Source organism: Fringilla coelebs (assembly GCF_963513975.1).
Source record: "Fringilla coelebs genome assembly, chromosome: 1".
Classification (NCBI taxonomy): Eukaryota; Metazoa; Chordata; class Aves; order Passeriformes; family Fringillidae; genus Fringilla; species Fringilla coelebs.
The window spans coordinates 129,584,190-129,601,195 of record NC_140028.1 but is presented as its reverse complement, the minus strand read 5'-3'; the positions used below and the strand labels follow the sequence as shown (position 1 = coordinate 129,601,195).

The window sequence follows — 17,006 nt, the reverse complement described above, 5'->3', positions numbered from 1 at the left end:
TTAAAGCAACGCTATTTGCAGCACCAACAACCCGCAAATTTTAGTTTTTTTATTAATGAGAAGTAACTTTGTTACGTGCTACGCTTGTTAGAGGTGTTCCACGAAACAATTACACGGTATTCCCAATGGTAGCCGGGAGTAATGAGCTCCTGCCCAAGAAGGCAGGGAGGGACCGTGGCTCCTGACCCTCCCTTTCGGTGTGTGGTTTCAAAGGCACCTGCTCGTACCTGCCCTACCCTGCAACAGCCCAGCAGCAGCTGCGGCGCTGAGTGACAGCGGGATCCGGAGACTCGCGGGGCTGACCTACGTGCCCTCGGGAAGGAAAATCCACTTTTCCTACAGGCACAACCGCGCCACAGCCGTGCCCCTGGAATGCTGCCTCCACTTAAGCAAAGACTGTAGGATAAATTCTTTCTTTTCTTGTGCTGATATAAATTAGATTTAAAAATCTATCTGGTGGGTTTGGTGTGTGTGTTTTTTAAAATTGCCATCAATACAACTAAGTAAGAGTGCCACAAGCTTCTTTTGCCGATGCAAGACTACATCCATCACCCGTGGTGAAGCTAGGCGCGCTCTGTGCCTAACGCCCGAAAGAACCCGAGACAAGCAGGAAATTCTCCTCGTCTACGCGTACGCTCTAGCTTGTCTCCATCCACAGAGCCCCGTTTTATCTTCCGAGCTCGGCAGGTCCAAATGTACACAGGCACGCCTCAATACTCAAACGCCGCAGCTCCAGGGCCCGCCCTGCCGCCCGCGCTGCCGGGACTTGTAGTCGGGCCGGCCGCTCGGGAACTACCGCTCCCGGGGAGCCGCGGGCGGGCGCGGTCAGGTGGCGCCCAACATGGCTGCGCCGTGCCCCGGCGCCTTGCGCGGCCGCTGAGCGCAGTCGGGGCGGCGGCGGGGCCATCATGCAGAAGATCAAGTCGCTGATGACCCGGCAGGTGAGCGGCTCTTCTCGGGGGGCGGCGGGGTACCGCTGCGGCCGTCCCGGGCTCTCCTCGGGACCGCCGTGCCCGGGCGCTCCGGAGAGCCGCCGGTGCGCGGGCATCGCCCTCTGTCCTGCCGGGGAGGGAGGGCTTGGGGCTTGCGAGCTCCTGCTGCAACGAAGAAACGCCTTGTTTCTCTCTTCCGAGAAACGGAATCGCCCGTGCCAACGCGTAGCTCTTGTCATAACAGAGAAATCGTTGTTGAAGATGACAGGGCGGGCCCGTGTCAGTTTGCTTTTTTGACATACCGTTTTGAGCGCTGGGCTGTGGTTCTGTAACATGGCAGCAAATGCATTTGGTCCAAAGAGACGCGAGGCTGAGAAGGTGCCAGGGACATTTTTGGGTGGGCACATAGTGAGTGTGTGCCAGAGCGCTCGGTGTGTGTCTGTCAGCTCACTGCTGTCTGCTACTTGTACCGGTTGGTTCCAGGACTGTGTAGCTCTAAGCCTGATTTTGGACCAATATTTCTAAGATTGGACCAATATTTCGAAGATTGAGAGTCCTTTCAAGGAAGTGTATCAGCAGAACATTCCAGTTATTCACGTGTATAAGATACTCCTGAAAAGAAGCCTCTTTATTTGTGTCTAATTGGAGAACTTAAAAAAATCACTTGTGTCGCCCACATCAGGTATTCTAGATAGTTTTAGAAAATTCTGGGAAAGTCAGAAGCTTTTTTTTTTTCCCCTAGAACTATGCCCTCAGAGTTGTGATCCTTATGCAGGAGGCAGGGCTCAAAAATGAACACTTGTGTGAAAGTGGAATTGCCAGAATAATCTGTTCCGCTTCAGTAGAGGGTTACATGCTGCGTTTTCAGCTTGACTAGGAGGAGTGTAGGGAAGCCTGCCCAGTGTGGAGATGATGTTTTCTGCAAATGATAACAACTCAGGCAATTTTCAGTCATTTGGCAGGATTAGGTTCCATTTACCATTTGATAAGTGAAACATTTTATTTCTTCTGGAGGTAAGTCACTAGAACTGCATATTTTTGAGAGGACTTGGGGAAGATTTTGTGTGAAATATGAGAAACTGCAGCAGTTGCTTTGCTTGTTTCTTACTTTGAATTTCTGATGCATAGAGGTGAGTCATCTTTGATGGTGGCAACTGCAGAGGGAGGATGTTTTGAAGTGATGTGTGACAAAATCTGGAATCAAAACCAAAATGGAGAGGTTTTGCATCTTGGGAGGATGAAACAGTTGTGAAATGTAGTAGTTAGCACTGAAATTATGTACAACACTTCGTCGGTTTCCAAGAATAAATAGAAACTTTCTCACCATAAACTAATATAGTACTTGCACAGGTCCTTTTAGAAATATAGGTACCCAGGACCAGAAAAGGGCTTGGAAAAAATACTGTTAACATTGATCACAAGAGAAGGAAGAAAGTCGGCCTGAAACTTTTGACTCACAGGAACTTACTGAAGTCTCAAGGGAAGCTGGAGTCAGAACCATATCTCAAACCTGAACTTGTAGATTCATTTCTGTCTAGGGAGCTGGCAGAAAATGTACTAAGCAGCCTGTTCTGTGGTATAGCTGTGAAATGGTGAGATGCTGTTTCAGGTTGTGAGGAGAAGTTGTGGATGCCCCATCCCTGGAAGTGTTCAAGGCCAGGTTGGATGGGGTCCTGAGCAACCTGATCTAGTGGAGGGTGTCCCTGCCCATGGCAGGGCTTGGAACTATATGATCTTTAAATTCCTTCTCACTGAAACCTTTCTATGAAAATTGTGAATATGTTTGATAGTCAACAAACATACATGCTATTTATGTGGCTATGTGTGTTTTAAGGAGCAATAATTATATAAAGCAGCTAGTGTGGATTATGCAACCTTTTCAGTTCAGTTACACATAGGGAAAGCCAGTCCTACTAGTGGAATATGGAAAGTAGAAAAATATTCCATCAAGCAGAAATAATCTTGGAATAGAGTAGCTGGCACCTAACTTGAATTCAGTTATTTGATTCCATTAAATCATTAAGGTAGTGGAATAAAGTATGCTATGTTTTTGGACACATGCTCATTCTAAAATTTAAGATAACATCCGGACATTGACAGGAGGATGTGAGTGAGTTTTATAAAGAAAATGTTAGTGAACTGTACTGAAAAGGTACATATTGCAGCATGAAACTGGAAATGCTTAGATGTTTGTGGAGCATAATTTATATACCAATGGTCTTGCTTAAAGTTTCTAGAATGAGGTCTTAACCTTCCAGCTACATGTCAGAGTATTTATTAAGGGACCTGTGGATACCTATTCAACATCAGGTAAGACTTGATTGCAAGATACATAAAGGAATCAAACTTAACTGATTATTAAAATTCTTTTAAAGGGTCTAAGAAGTCCTCAGGAGAGTGTTAATGACCTCAGTCCTATTGAAAACTTTCGGATTGCTACTAAGGTATGATACAACATCTCTCCCCTCCCACTCCCTTTGTTTTTAGTTTTTCATTTTATAGTTAAATGACATTTAGTTGTGTCTTCTTTTCTTCCTTAACACCAGGTTTACTGTTGTTTTTTTTCTGTTTTATTTCCTGCTGAAGGTCTTTTAGTGTGTTTTAATCAAAGAATTAAGAGCTGTGAGACAAATCAGTTCACCAACTGCAAATGAATTTGCAGGAAAATTTTTTCTTGAAACTTTTCAGTTGTCACTGGATGCTGATCTTAATATTATTTAGGTTTCTTGCTGGAGTGAATTAAAAAAAAAGAAGAAAAAAGAAAAATGCCTTTTTGAGTTTTACTTTGGAAAGTAGATGCTGTATGGATGGCCTGTATAGTTCTAGTCCTAACATTTAGTTTCTTCATGGTTTTAGTGCTGTAAGTATATTTTATAATTTCATAGTTTTAATCTTCAGCATATAATAATGCTGAAAAATAATCTTCATGAATGCTGAATATAATCTTGAGCACATAATTAACTTAATGTTCTACTTTAAAAGTTAACTCTTTATAATAGCAATAGTTTTTGGTAATTTTTTGAGTCTCACTATTTTAGTGAAGCCAGCTCACTGTCATTTCACAAGTCATGCTGAGTAATCTGTGTGTGAGGGTACAATTGTCACAATAATTGGCTGTTCCTTATTCCCTGTTGATCTGAGGGGAGGATTCACAAGACTTCTATGGTTGTTATTTTCTATGAATTTGGTCTTTGCCTTTAACCAATAAGAAACTTAAATTACTGACTTGAATTTAGATGACCTATTTTACAATAGTTAAAAAATCAAACTGAAAGACCCCTTGTGTTTCTTTGTCTAAGTACTCTGTAATATGTTGCTTGTGCTGAGGCAGATCGGAAAATTAGCATTGCTGTGTATTTCAAAAATCAGGTAAGAGTCTCTGAATTGGTACATTATACTTTGTGAAACAGTGGCCAATATATTGATATCAAAGAGTAAAAGTATTCAGTTGCAGCAATGTTGAGAAACCTGTCACATCTCCATTGCTTAAGTTTCACAATTGCAGATTCCTGCCACTCCCTGAGCAACCAGTTTTTTACCAAGTTGGCTCTCCAGGTAAGAGTAGATGTAGGGTATCTTGGCTGGATTTCCATTCTGTAATGGTTTGATGTTATATGTCTGGTAAGTCTACACTGTGTAGCAATAACTGCTTTTATTTGACTCTTGAATCATTAAAGTCTCAAGCTGTTTTGATGACAGAATGGTTATGATGCTGCACTTTCATCGTCACACTTTCACATTCAAATTGGGATCTCCAGACTGATTTAGGACAAATGATACTGAAAACTTCAAAAGCTGCATTAAAGCTATACAGAAGAATACAGAATGAAAGGCTGCAAGGTCAGCATTAAGTAGGGCCAGTATGAACTACTGGTAAAAGGACAAGCCATTGGTTAGACAAGCCGAGGTACAAACCCATGTTTTTTGAGATGAGGAACTATCACACTAGTTTGGACGTTAAATGGGAAATATGGAGGACAGGAAGAAGAATCTGCTGACATTCCATGCCCTGAGAGCAAAACCAGCAAAATTTTTTGGTTCTTGATATCTGAAAGCTGTTGATTTGCTGACTGTTTGCTGACTGTGGCCAGCATGATGAAGTGATGGCCGTACTCCTCAATTTTTTATTTTCAGGCAATGAAATTGCTGGGCATTTGGACATTTTAGTGAGTACTTGAGTGTATTCACTCACATTAACTGGTACTCCAATAAGTCCTGCAACTATTTTGAAAAAGTTAAATTTCTTATCATATGAAGGCAAATCACCAGCAAACTTGCTTAACTTGTTAATACAGACTCATGCAGCCAACTCACTTGCACAGGGAAGTATCTCAGTAGGAAGTAAGTGTATAATAGGTTGAGTCTGATAAAGTCTCATAAAGTAGAGAAGCCAAATCTGAACTGCAAGGCTGGATTTAACAGGTTGCCCAGAGAAATTGTGGATGCCCCATACCTGGAAGTGTTCAAGGCCAGCTTGGATGGAACTCTGAGCAACCTGGTCTAGTGAAAAGTGTCCCTGACAGGAGAGAGTTGGAGCTAGACCATCTTCAAGATCCCTTCCATCATTCTCTGATGATTCTTTGATGATTCTATGATATCTAGAAGAGAAAGTCATCTGTAGAAGGACATAACATCTATTTTTACTGAGATACCTTACTTCATTGGCATACCCTGATTACCCTGGGAAACGAATTCTTTTTGAACCATTCTGTTATTGTTTTTTCCCAAGCTGATAACAGTTTTGTTAGCAGATTCTGTCACAAAAGGCTGAGGTAGGTATTTTGCATGCTTGAATTCAAGTGTGTTGGATTAATGGTGAATTGACTTTGAATTAGGTTATGTTTATTTTGATGATAATCAGCTCATATGCAGTATACAAATATTATTTAACTTTGTAGCTTATCATGGTAAATAACACTGATTTTTAAAAAAATGTTTTTCCTGTTTATATAGGAATGTGGGTTTCTATTTCCCAAGCAGTAGCTGAGTGCTTTTCACAAGTGCATTAAGTAGGAGTGTGGCTAACATGTTCTATGGATAGAACCTATCCAACTTTGTTATTCTCTCCATTAAAGAGAGTTGTTTTCAAAGTATAATGTTTGTTTTGGTATAGTGAGAGGTTTTTAGGAGGTACTCTCTACACATATTGAACAAGGGGAGATCAAAAGAAAGTTCTGAGCATTTGCTATGAAAGATAGGGAATACCACAAATTCCTCTGTGGTACTGCCTTCCCTAGCTGGGGAAGGGGGAGGGAGGAGCAGGGAGGAAAAGCAAAGTAAGTTCATCAATATAGTTATACATTGTATTTAATGATATTATAGACATTAATTGTTATATAAAACATATAGAGAAATAGTAGATTGTTTTATATATAGTTATGTATGTATATTGGTTTATTGAATATATACTGTTATAGTATAGTATAATATATATATACATTAGATTAGATTCTAGGTAAAGATTCTTCACCCAAGTGTGGTTGAGCACTGGAACAGCTCTCCAGAGAAGTGGTGACAGCACCAAGCATGACAGAGTTCAAGAAGCATTTCGACAATGCTCTCAGGCACATGATATGACTTTTGGGGATGGTCCTGCACAGGGCCAGGAGCTGGATTTGATGATCCTTGTGGGTCCATTCAAACTCAGTGTATTCTGTGATTATAAGACAAATATAATCTCTAAATATATCTTTGTATATAGATAGAATTCAAAGATTGTGTTTGCATGTGTGTACACAGATACATATATAGATGCTTTAATACTTTTATTTCACACTGGTGCAATGTTGCAGTATTGCTGCTGATTGAATCTGTTGAGCACGGCCCTCATCCTGGTATTTAGGATTGGGTTTTAGCACAGGTGTTATCCATGTTCAGAATGGAGGGACATAAATCAGCAGCATATTCATTGGTGTGTTTTTGGTTCCTGAGAGAAAAGAAATCAGTATAGTGCAGACTTGGCCCCTGCTAATCTCCAGATAAAAGTGCATAGGCTGTTGCTGAACTTCAGTTTTTAACTAGATTAGAAACTGTTTAGAATTTTTTTTCTCTGAGTAGTATCAGTTAACTTTTTTCAATGTCTTCACTTCCCAGTCTTTTAGGTGATAGTGACTGGAGTGCAGAAAGTGTTTGCTTCTACTCCTTACAAGTAATGCTTCATTCAACAGAGCAATATTGGTTTTGCTGCTACAGGCAACATAGCATACAAGGAGAGTGGGAGTGTGATGCACTGGGAAATAGCTGGGTAGACTTCTAAAACTTGCTGAACTGCATTTCAGATGAGTGTGCAATGAGATGACTCTTCTGAAATACATTTCAAGGAATTGCCACAGGCTTCTAGCCTGTAAACTCCTATTTCCATAGAACAGAAAGAGAAAATTATGTGAGATGTGTGTGGATGCAAGTACTGTGTTTTATTTAGCAATGACTTCTTCAAGCATGCAAAGCTGTCAGACTTCTGTTTCCTTCTTTCTTTTCCTTCCCAGCTGCTGTCTTTCACTGATCTATTTAGGTGACATAATGAGAGGGGCCTGCTGCTGAAGGTTGCACTAGTGGTAACCTGACAGGATAAATTGTTTTTCTATGAAAATATGATCCCAAAGTACTGGGGGGAAAAAAGGTCCAATTTGCACCACAAGTGACACGAGTTTTAGGTAGGAGGTGAGGCCTCTTGCTGAATAAAACTTTGGGAAAATGAGTAGCCTGTGAAACAGTATCTTACCAGGCTGTGTTGGCCCATTATTAATTGGAGAGTTCCTACAGCTGAATGTGTGTGTTAACCTGGACAGGTAGATTGAAGTGGAGGTTGTGGGGTCCACCTTGCCAATATGCTGCTCTTCCTGGCCTCCTGTGTATCCAATTAATTCTGTTTAGCAATGGGAAAGTTCTCTGCAAGGGTTTTATAATGAGATTCCTGCTGTCACAATTTTTAACAGGTTTTTCTGTTCAGAATAAGCACTTGGAATTGCTGAATTAACATAAAATGTAAAATGTTTATTGTGTTTTATTGTTGATTTTTTTTCTTTTTAAGGAAGATACTTATATGGCAATAGCTAGACAAGTTTTGGGGTGGAAAAATACCTTGAGGGATTTCATAGAGCTTCTCTCTTTCCTTCTACTGTACCAAGTCCACAGAGCTAAACCGGCCCTTTGCCAAGACCCCTGAAACTATAGGCTTATTTCTACATAGTAAAATTGTTTTTGTGTATCTGATTGAAAGGATGAGGAAAATAGAATATCAGCAAATAAAGTTTAGCTAGGGATAGTTGCCCTTTTTAGTGGTGAGTGAGTAAATTTGCCTTCACTATGTTGTTATTTCAAACCACTGGAGCGTGATATTCTGAAAGCTGCAGGTTATCATGGCAGAAAGTCTGGTGTCAGATCATGTGATTTATGGGGAACTAAAGTTAATCCTGGAGAGTTATAACTCGACTGCTTTTCTAGAAGAAAATGAATGAGGTGAAGAAAAACCTTGTCATTTAATAAATATTTTCCTGAGTAGTGTTTTGGCAAGAAACACTCAGATGAGTGATCTTTCTGAGACAGAATAAAATGGTTTCTTAGCAATTTCCTTAGGCACCCCAACATAAAATCCAGAATGTGTGTCCATAATGGCTTTCTTAATGCATCTTTAGCAGATGTAAATCACCACTGACCTATGGTATTGAGATATTTTTTCACCAATATGGCAAGGTATCAGTAGTCCAGAATTTCAAATGGTCCTAAGCATTTCCTCTTTGGTTAGTTTTTCATCTTTTTTTTTTTCTTTTAGGAAACCACCATGCAGGAACTTGTAGGCAAATATTGGATGATAAATTCAGTTTTTCCAATTTCAGTGGTTCAGTCAACCCTGTTGCTGGTGTTGGATAATTTTTAATTTTAGTTTCATGTAGCTAAAACTCAATGTACTGTAAGATGTGAAACTGATTTACAGTGGGGTGTACATTATGAAGCTACCATTACAGCCGTATAACGATATAACTGCGTTATTTCCTTGTTTCTCTCGGTGCAGTCCGTGTCCTTTCTCTGGCTGGGCGTGGGTTGCCGCGTTCACCTGCGCTGGTGGCAGTGACTGCATCACACGTTTCAGAGGGAGATCGGAGACGCCTGGGCGGGAGAAGGCGGCTGCTCGAGGGCTTTTCTCCGGTTCCCCGGTGCCTCCGCTATGGTTTTTCTCCCGTTCCCCGCTGCCCCATCGGGCTCGGAGCCTCCCGGCTGCGGCCTGGCCCGCGGCCCAGCGGGGGCGCCCGAGCCCCGCCGGCGGCCGCGCCTGGGGCCTGCCTTCGGCCTCGCGTGTGGCCGCTCGGGGACGCGAGATGTGCTTGGAACCCGTTTTCCCCTGTATCGGAGTCGTTGCTTTTTATTTCCACACCGTCCCACCTTTTTCTTCGTTTCCTTTTTCCCCCCTGTTTTTTATCTTGTGAGAAGTATTTCAGAGGAGCAACAGTTCCTCTGATGCTCTCCCAAACCGCCCGCTTGTGAGCCCTTGGCTGCCTCTTAGTGCGTGGAGAAGCAGCGCCTTGCTGTGTCTTGTAAGGGTCACTTTGCCTGGACATTGACCTTATCTCAGCTGACGTGCAAAATAAGCAAATGAGGGGCTGTTCAGTCATTTAATCTAAAATTGGGTACCGCAGTGGTGAAATAAACCTTTGAGCTCTTTGCGATGAAAATACCAGCACCTTGCCCCGCTGGACTAACTCAGCGCTGCTGGCAGGCTCACGGTCATTATGGGACTCTTCAGTCTGCTGGATTGCTTCACCAGAGTTTTAATTTCATTATCAAGCAGTTTGATCCATTTTATCTTTACTTTTGATGAAAGAATATTATAACACTTCTCCCTTTTGAGTCTCTGATAAAGGATTTTTCATTCTTTCTGAATGAATGACATTCAGGAGAGGGGCCAGTGTTACTTGCGATGTCCAGAGGAAGAGGAGGGTCAGGCTGAGTCCTTGGTTTGCTTCAGCCACTGGAAGCATCTGCGTTGTTGGGGAGACCTTCCAGAGGAGATCATGACAGCAAGGAGGGAATGCTTATCTCCAGAATATGAGCTTTCAGAAGGCTGACAGCACATCTCTGCTTAGACCACTGTGCTAAAATCCGAGAGCTGTTAATCTTGTGAAAAGAAGGCAGATCTGTTCTGGTTTTACCTGAAGAAATCAAGTCTTTAATGGCATATCTTTTATTTCAGTGGATGTGTGGGTTGAACTGAAAAGTGATGCATTTGTAATGACACTGTCTACCTGTCATTTACAAAGAAGGTTCGTCAGTTTTAAAAAATTCGAGTTTTATTTGTTTTGGTTTTGTGCAATTTTTTTTTCTCCTTCTGGAGAAATAGTCTGCCAGTTTATTTTTAGTTTATTATGAGAATTTCTAAAGGTGAGGAGGAAAAAACTGGACTCATCATGCACTTGGTGCCATAAATCTATGGAGAAGTGTTTAAGTGGGCTGTGACATTGAAGTTTTACCCTATGTTTTTTGAAAAGTTTTAAATGTCTTGCTCTCCCTAATGGGAAATGCAAGCCACAGTGTACTGTACTTTCTGTATGTTGCCATTGCTTCTTGTGCTAATGTTGGAAGTGACTTTTGGAAGATGTAAGTTTTGTTAAAAGGTCGTTCTTCCTAGGATGTGTTATTACATGATGGAAATTCTTTTTTGTTTTATGCAGGAGGAGCTTAGAGAACTACATGAAGAACCACCTGATCCTCAGGCACAACAGGAAATAATTAACAGCATTGAAGAAGTTTATTTTTCCAATGACTCCTTTGATATTGTGAAGTATGAGTTAGAGGTAAGCTGTCATCTTGAAAAAAAAAAAGGTAACATACCAAAAAATGAAGACCAAAAGTATGCTTGTTTCAATGAGCTATATTTGGTTTCTTAGATCTTGTATGAATACAACACTGTACTCCCCTAGGTTATCTTGCAGTTCTGTGCAGCTTCTAGCATAGAGTATTGGTGCATATATATAGTATAGAGTGTCTTCTTTTAATGTAGTAGAATATGCTAACAGACATTTTGTAATTTAAACTGAAGTGAAAAAGTCAAGATAGCTGAGGAAACAAATCTGTTCTATATTTTGTGTATATTTTTAGCAAACTGGCAGAGACAATAATTTCTGTGATTGGGTGGTTGTGTGTATACATATATGATGTAAAATAAAGTAACTTTGAGGTAATTATAATACCACATGAGGCAATTATGAGCATATGTTGTATATTTTAACACTAACTGATTTCAGTATCCATAATTTGGAAAAATGGATTAATTCTGCAAGTTAGATTACAGAAACCACAAGAATGTTTCTTTAATGAAACTGAATGCCTAACTAATGCTGTGTGTGAGTTAACAACCTTTAATTTCTTACTGATTTTAATTTATTATTTAAATGCAGAGGCTTCCTCCAGTACTTAGTCTTCAAGAACTGGAAGAGTACAGAGACAAACTAAAACAACAGCAAGCTGCTGTAAGTAAAAGTTTTTTCCTCTGTAGCCTTACACAATTTGCTGTCTTCTGTATAAGTCTAGCAAGAAGTGTAACTGAAAAAAACTTGATTTCTTAACACATTAGATACTAAGTATTTTTTTAACATCATGTTGTGTGCCTTTATAGTGGAAAATCATCACTAAATCATACAATCATATGAAATCATGGAAGTAAATCTTAGTGTTAAGTATTCTAACAAAGAGCAAATGTGCTAACTATTTCTTTAGAAACTTGACTTTTTGAATATTTATCTTGTAATGTTCAACACAGTGCTGAATAGTGGAGTAATATCTCTTTGAGAGATTTCTGGCAATGTAAGACATAAAATGTTTTAAAAACTCTCTCCTTGAAGATGCTATTTTCTCTTACTTTTCATTTGCCAATATGTTAATTGCTCACAAGGGTTTTTAGTGAACACTGATACAGAGTTTTTATGTAATAAACCAAATGAAATGTAATGAGTAGTAACTACAAGGAATGAGGAGAAATCAGAATTGCAGTGTTTGAAAGGTGCTTGTTATGTTGCAGACTCTTAAATTTTCTACTCATGTATTAATTGTTGTTCCATTAATCTTTTGAGATGAATAACATGGTACAGGAAACTAATCTGTTAACTGTGGCATTTGGAGAGTATCTGCAAGTAAAATAGAAGTAATAATCCTAATTCATGTCTTCAAATAAATGAAACGTACAGGAGAATCTTGCATTGTTAACAATACATAAACTGAGTGCCTTCTGCCTTAAACTGCTTTCTCCATAATATACCTATGAAGTTTTTTGAAAGATTAGTGAGAAGTTGAGGAAATGAATATTCCATGTTTCTCACCAAGATTTATAGGGAAAGAAGTTGGAAGTGAGTGAGAGGTAGTAGCTTTTTTTGTGTGTTTGTGTGGTGGTGGTGCTTTGTATTTTTTTTTTTTTTTTTAATTTTAAGAGGACATCTGGTGGTGACCTTGTTTTGCAAGGAAGTGCTCTCAAGACTGAGACAACTTCAGTGAGATATGCTGCATAATCCTGATATGTGTTATCAATGTCTTGGCCATTATTTGCTTGCAGGATGGGAACTGGCTATAGGTGAAGGAGTAGTTTCAGAGCATGGCTGCTGCCATGAAATATTTAAATTGAAAAGTGCATGCAGCTAATGAATAATAGGGGAGAGAACTGAGCACAAGTCTTCCAGTAAATATGGCCAGATGTGTCTTTCTTTTAGAATACAAACAGGTAAAAACTGTTAAAGCCAAAACTTTTGACAAGAACCATGTGCCCAGTTCTTCCCTCACCAATTTTCCCCAGTCAGGATTGGTCCTTGCTTGTTTCTTTCTTAATTTAGTCAAAATGTGTTTCTGGTATAGGAAGGAATTATTTCCTCCTTGAGCATGTGCCAAAGTGCTAAAATTTCTTATATGCTGTATTTCATGTCCTTATGTCATATTTTCAGGTAGAGTGTGAGAGGCTGTTGCGTGTTTGCTTCTTGTATCTCAGCTGTTATCCATTTACCTTGTGACAGGTCATTTAGAGAACTGTCTGCCTTAAAGGACGTTAGTGTCTTTCATGGAAAACAAAACTGCAGAATGTTGTTAGTTCAGTCCTAAAAATATTTTAATGGTGAATAGATTATTAGGTAGAGGATTCAAGAGGCCTGTTGACATATTACACGTCTCTGCTTTTGCAAAAAACTAAATACTGCCTTTTTTACTTCAGTGTCTGTACCTAAAGCTGGCAGAGTAATACATAATAATAGTTTGGAGATAATACCAACTTCTAAATTTCTGTAATGCAAAGCACTTATATGAGTGTGAATTGCAGGTACTAGAGCTTAGATCTGCACTGACTGCTCTTGCACAGCTGATCTTGGTCATCCTGTTGTTTTCAGGGTCACTATTGACTTATTTTCTGTAGTTTTCTCAATAGTTTTGCATTCCACTGGAAAGATCCCAACTTGCTCAAATATTTTTTAATGTATGTATCATAACAACTTTAATTTGTAATTGTCTTGTTACAGACAATTTGGATTAGAAAGGCTTTTTAGTTGTATGCCTGCTAGACTTCATTTTAATTAGTAGTCTAATATCCTTAGCTATGTTGTTTTTTCTTCAGAAGATGAAATATTTTTTACTGATGTGATTAAGAAAGAGAAAATTTTTTGTCCCTTCAGCAAATGTTGTTGGCAGGCATTGATAACTATGGTTGCATTCAGTGCTAGCAGCTGCAGTTCAGGATTCCAAGACTTAGCACAGCACAATTGTATGGAAGATGGCAAAAGGGGTGTGGCAGTTGGGAAATAAACAAAGTAACTGGGCATAGTATTGCTCACCGGAAAAAGTATCTGAGGGCTTGGAACCTCAGAAAGAAAAGTAGTATCACTAAGTGCTGGGAAAGAAAAAAAAGTACCTGTAGCAGGTGTTGGTCAGTGTTGAGGTCGTTATTATTCAAGAGTAACTGAGGACTTGCAAAACAAAAAGAGTGTAAAAACTGAAAAGAAATATATTCTATTCATGTGTACTGCTTGAACATTGCTTAACAGTACTAGAGCATTGAATAACTAGCAGATATATCCATGGTTGAAAGTTTTTTACAGGTACAGGACTAGTATGAAGAATATGTTGAAAAAAGAAGGTGCAAATTTCACAGTGCATAGACTGTGGAGTGAACAAAGTTTCTTGAGAGCCCCAGGGTCACGTAGGCTTGTGTAGCATTCAGATTGATAATATCCTATCCTGACCCCACCTCGCTCTGGAGTGGTTCTTCTGCTGTCCTGCAGAGGAAAGATTTATTAGTTATGGAACAACTCAAAGGTTAAGAACAACTGAACAGTTTTAAAATTGCTCTGTGGTTCTGGCCTGCTTTTGATATGGAAGGAGGAAAGCATAGCTGGGTATATGCCCCTTGTCCACATTGCCCCCTGATGACATTGGAATACTTCAAAGACCATTTATGTGCAAGTGCTCTTCCAGAGGATGGGAATTGAGCTGATGGAGCCAGTATAAGATTGTTACAGGAATGCTGATTGAAGAGCTCAAATTTGTGCTATGTTTAGGCAAACATAGCAGTCAATCAGTCAAGTTTACAAAAACCTCTTTGTTTCTCTTTGCCAGTAGTGCATTGTGGGCTGGCTGTCATAGCCAGTTTTATTTCCACTTCTGGGAGTATTGTTCATCCAAAAGAATATAGAGCGATACCAATAATTTCTTTGTCATGTATGAACCATTTCTTAAATATTTTTAGTCCCTGATGAAAAACAAAACTAAATACACTATTCTCGAGCTGGTGTTTATAAGACTGTTACTGCTGGATTTCTTTTGATGTGTTTGTGGACAAGAAATTGATTAAGGTAGCAATGCCCAGTTTTTAAATTCAATACAGACAGCAGCTCTCAGGAGTGTTGTACTTAGAATTATACTCAGAGCAATGGAGAAAATTTAAAAATATACATATTCTGTGTTCTAAAGGAAGGGTATAATATGTAGAGGATGCATATTAATTTTGACATAGTTTTACTTTAGTGCAGTATCAGTCCCAAAGGTAGGTGTCCTTATGTTAAATGTGTTGTGGTTTAACTCTAGATGGCAATGAAGTATCAGGCAACCTCTCCTCACTTCTCCACCAGTGGGGTAGGGGGGAGAATGGGAGGATAAAAGTGAAAAAGCTCATGGGTTGAGATAAAGGTAGATAATGCAGAAGAAATAGCTAAAAAATAGGTAATTCTTAGCTAATTTCTTTAGCTAAGAAATATCTAAAAAATAGGTAACCTAATAAAAGGTTTTGCTTCACAAAAGCAAGTGAAGCCAAACAGGGAATTAATTCACGGCTTTTCATGGGCAGGCAGCTGTTCAGCCTTCTCCAGGAGAGCAGAGCTCTAACATGTGTGGCATTTATTTGTGAAGACAAATGCCATCACTCTGAGCATCCTTCACTTCCTTCTTCTCCCCAGATTGTATATGCTGATCGTGACACTGTATATTTAGGATATTCCATGGGTCAGTTGGGATCGGCTGCCTCAGCTTTGTCCCCTCTCAAAGGTTTGTGCACCCCCAGCCCACTTGCTGGTGAGGTGGTTTGAGGAGTAGAAAAGGCCTCGATTCTCTGCAGGCACTGCTCAACTGAAACATCTCTGTGCTACCAAAACTGGTTTCAGCCCAAGTACTTTGGAGAAAATTGAATACCCCAGCCCAAGCCAGCACACCATGCTATATCATTGACTTAAATTTGTACTCTAGCAATAGCATGAGCAAAATGTAAACACTTGCAGTGCTCCAAATTATTTCTATTTGCTTTTCTAGCATGTTCCTTAACAAGCAGAGAGTTAAGTAGTTTAAAAATGCCAACCAATTGCTAGATGGACTTGTGAACGTTTCTTTTATCTTGGTTCTAAGGAAAACTGATAATAATTTAAACAATTTTTAATATGTTGTTATGGAATACTTATTAATAAATTTGAAAAATACAGAATTTAATGGTAGAGAATCATAAGTTTGCAGAACTTTAGTATGGGCATGGCCTACTTAATTGAGATTGCTATGTATTACATGGAGTGTTCTTGTTTTTAAGGTATCTAAGAAAGTTGCAGATTTAATCCTTGAAAAACAGCCTGCATATGTTGAGGTAAGCCAACTAACAGTTTTCAAGAATAAACTGCTCAATTTTGTGCTGTTATAATGCTGCAGTTGTGTCGTTATGGTGATTTGTACTAGGGGTGCTAGTGCCTCGTTGGAACCAGCTATTTTTGTATGCTAAAACTCTGTCTCTATAGTGAAAACCAACAGTGTATTGAGTTGAAAGTCCTTAAGATGATAAAGGTTTTGTAATATGGTCATTTTACAAGGCCTTCTGAAGAATTCAGAATTCAGGAATTCACAGGCTTGGCTAGTACCTGTAATGGACTAGCAGCAGGAGCTGCTTTTTTGCCCCGGTTAGGAGTGGTGTTACATCTTATTCCATAAGAGAAAACAGTAATGATCTTTCTTAAGATCGCTTAACTGCAACCAATCGCAGGCAGTTGTGAGAGTCACAGAATGTGTCCTGTTAGAAAGGACCTGAGTAGGATTATCAAGTCCAACTCCTCCCTCTTCAGAGAACCATCCCCAAAAGTCACACCATGTGCCTGGGAGTAATGTCCAAACAATTCTGCAAAGTGAAAATGGTGATTGTTATTAAGTTAGCCTGAGAATGATCCTGTGGTGAATACTTATGTTTGTGTACAGCACCTTACATCACCATTGTTGTTCTGGTGATTATGGCAATTCTTTGGGCAAGAAGCTGGATAGAGTGTGGAAGAACAAAGATGGCTTCCTGGTTATTAACCTGTGGTAGATGTCATGAAGCTGCAAGCATTTTCCTCTTATCCAGAGGACACAGCATCCTTTTTGTTCTCTTGTTCTTATGGGCAGTGCATCCAGCCTTATTGAAGTTGCCATCTGTGTTCTGGCATCATTGCCTGGGAAAAGGAGTGCTGCTGTTTAAAGAACAGTTTGGGGGGGGATGGGGGGTGAGAAGTGACCATTGCTTGCCTCATCTCCTGCAATAGCAGGTGGAAGAAAAAGGCTGTAACAGTAAAGTTGTTTTAGTTAAAGGGGTGATGATGTGGGAGGCTA

The 17,006-nt window shown here is 39.7% G+C and overlaps 1 protein-coding gene across 2 annotated transcripts in view; it reads left to right on the top strand.

Moving 5' to 3' along the window:
• The first annotated feature begins 835 nt into the window (after positions 1 to 835).
• The window catches only part of VPS50 (VPS50 subunit of EARP/GARPII complex), a 77,588-nt gene continuing 61,417 nt past the window's right edge, over positions 836 to 17,006 (top strand). For both annotated transcript variants that reach the window (XM_084215247.1, XM_084215248.1), the window contains exons 1-5: positions 836 to 941; positions 3,308 to 3,376; positions 10,598 to 10,720; positions 11,324 to 11,395; positions 15,964 to 16,017. In XM_084215247.1, coding sequence (XP_084071373.1) covers positions 909 to 941; positions 3,308 to 3,376; positions 10,598 to 10,720; positions 11,324 to 11,395; positions 15,964 to 16,017 — 351 coding nt within the window. In that variant the 5' untranslated portion in view covers positions 836 to 908. The remainder of the gene's footprint in view (positions 942 to 3,307; positions 3,377 to 10,597; positions 10,721 to 11,323; positions 11,396 to 15,963; positions 16,018 to 17,006) is intronic.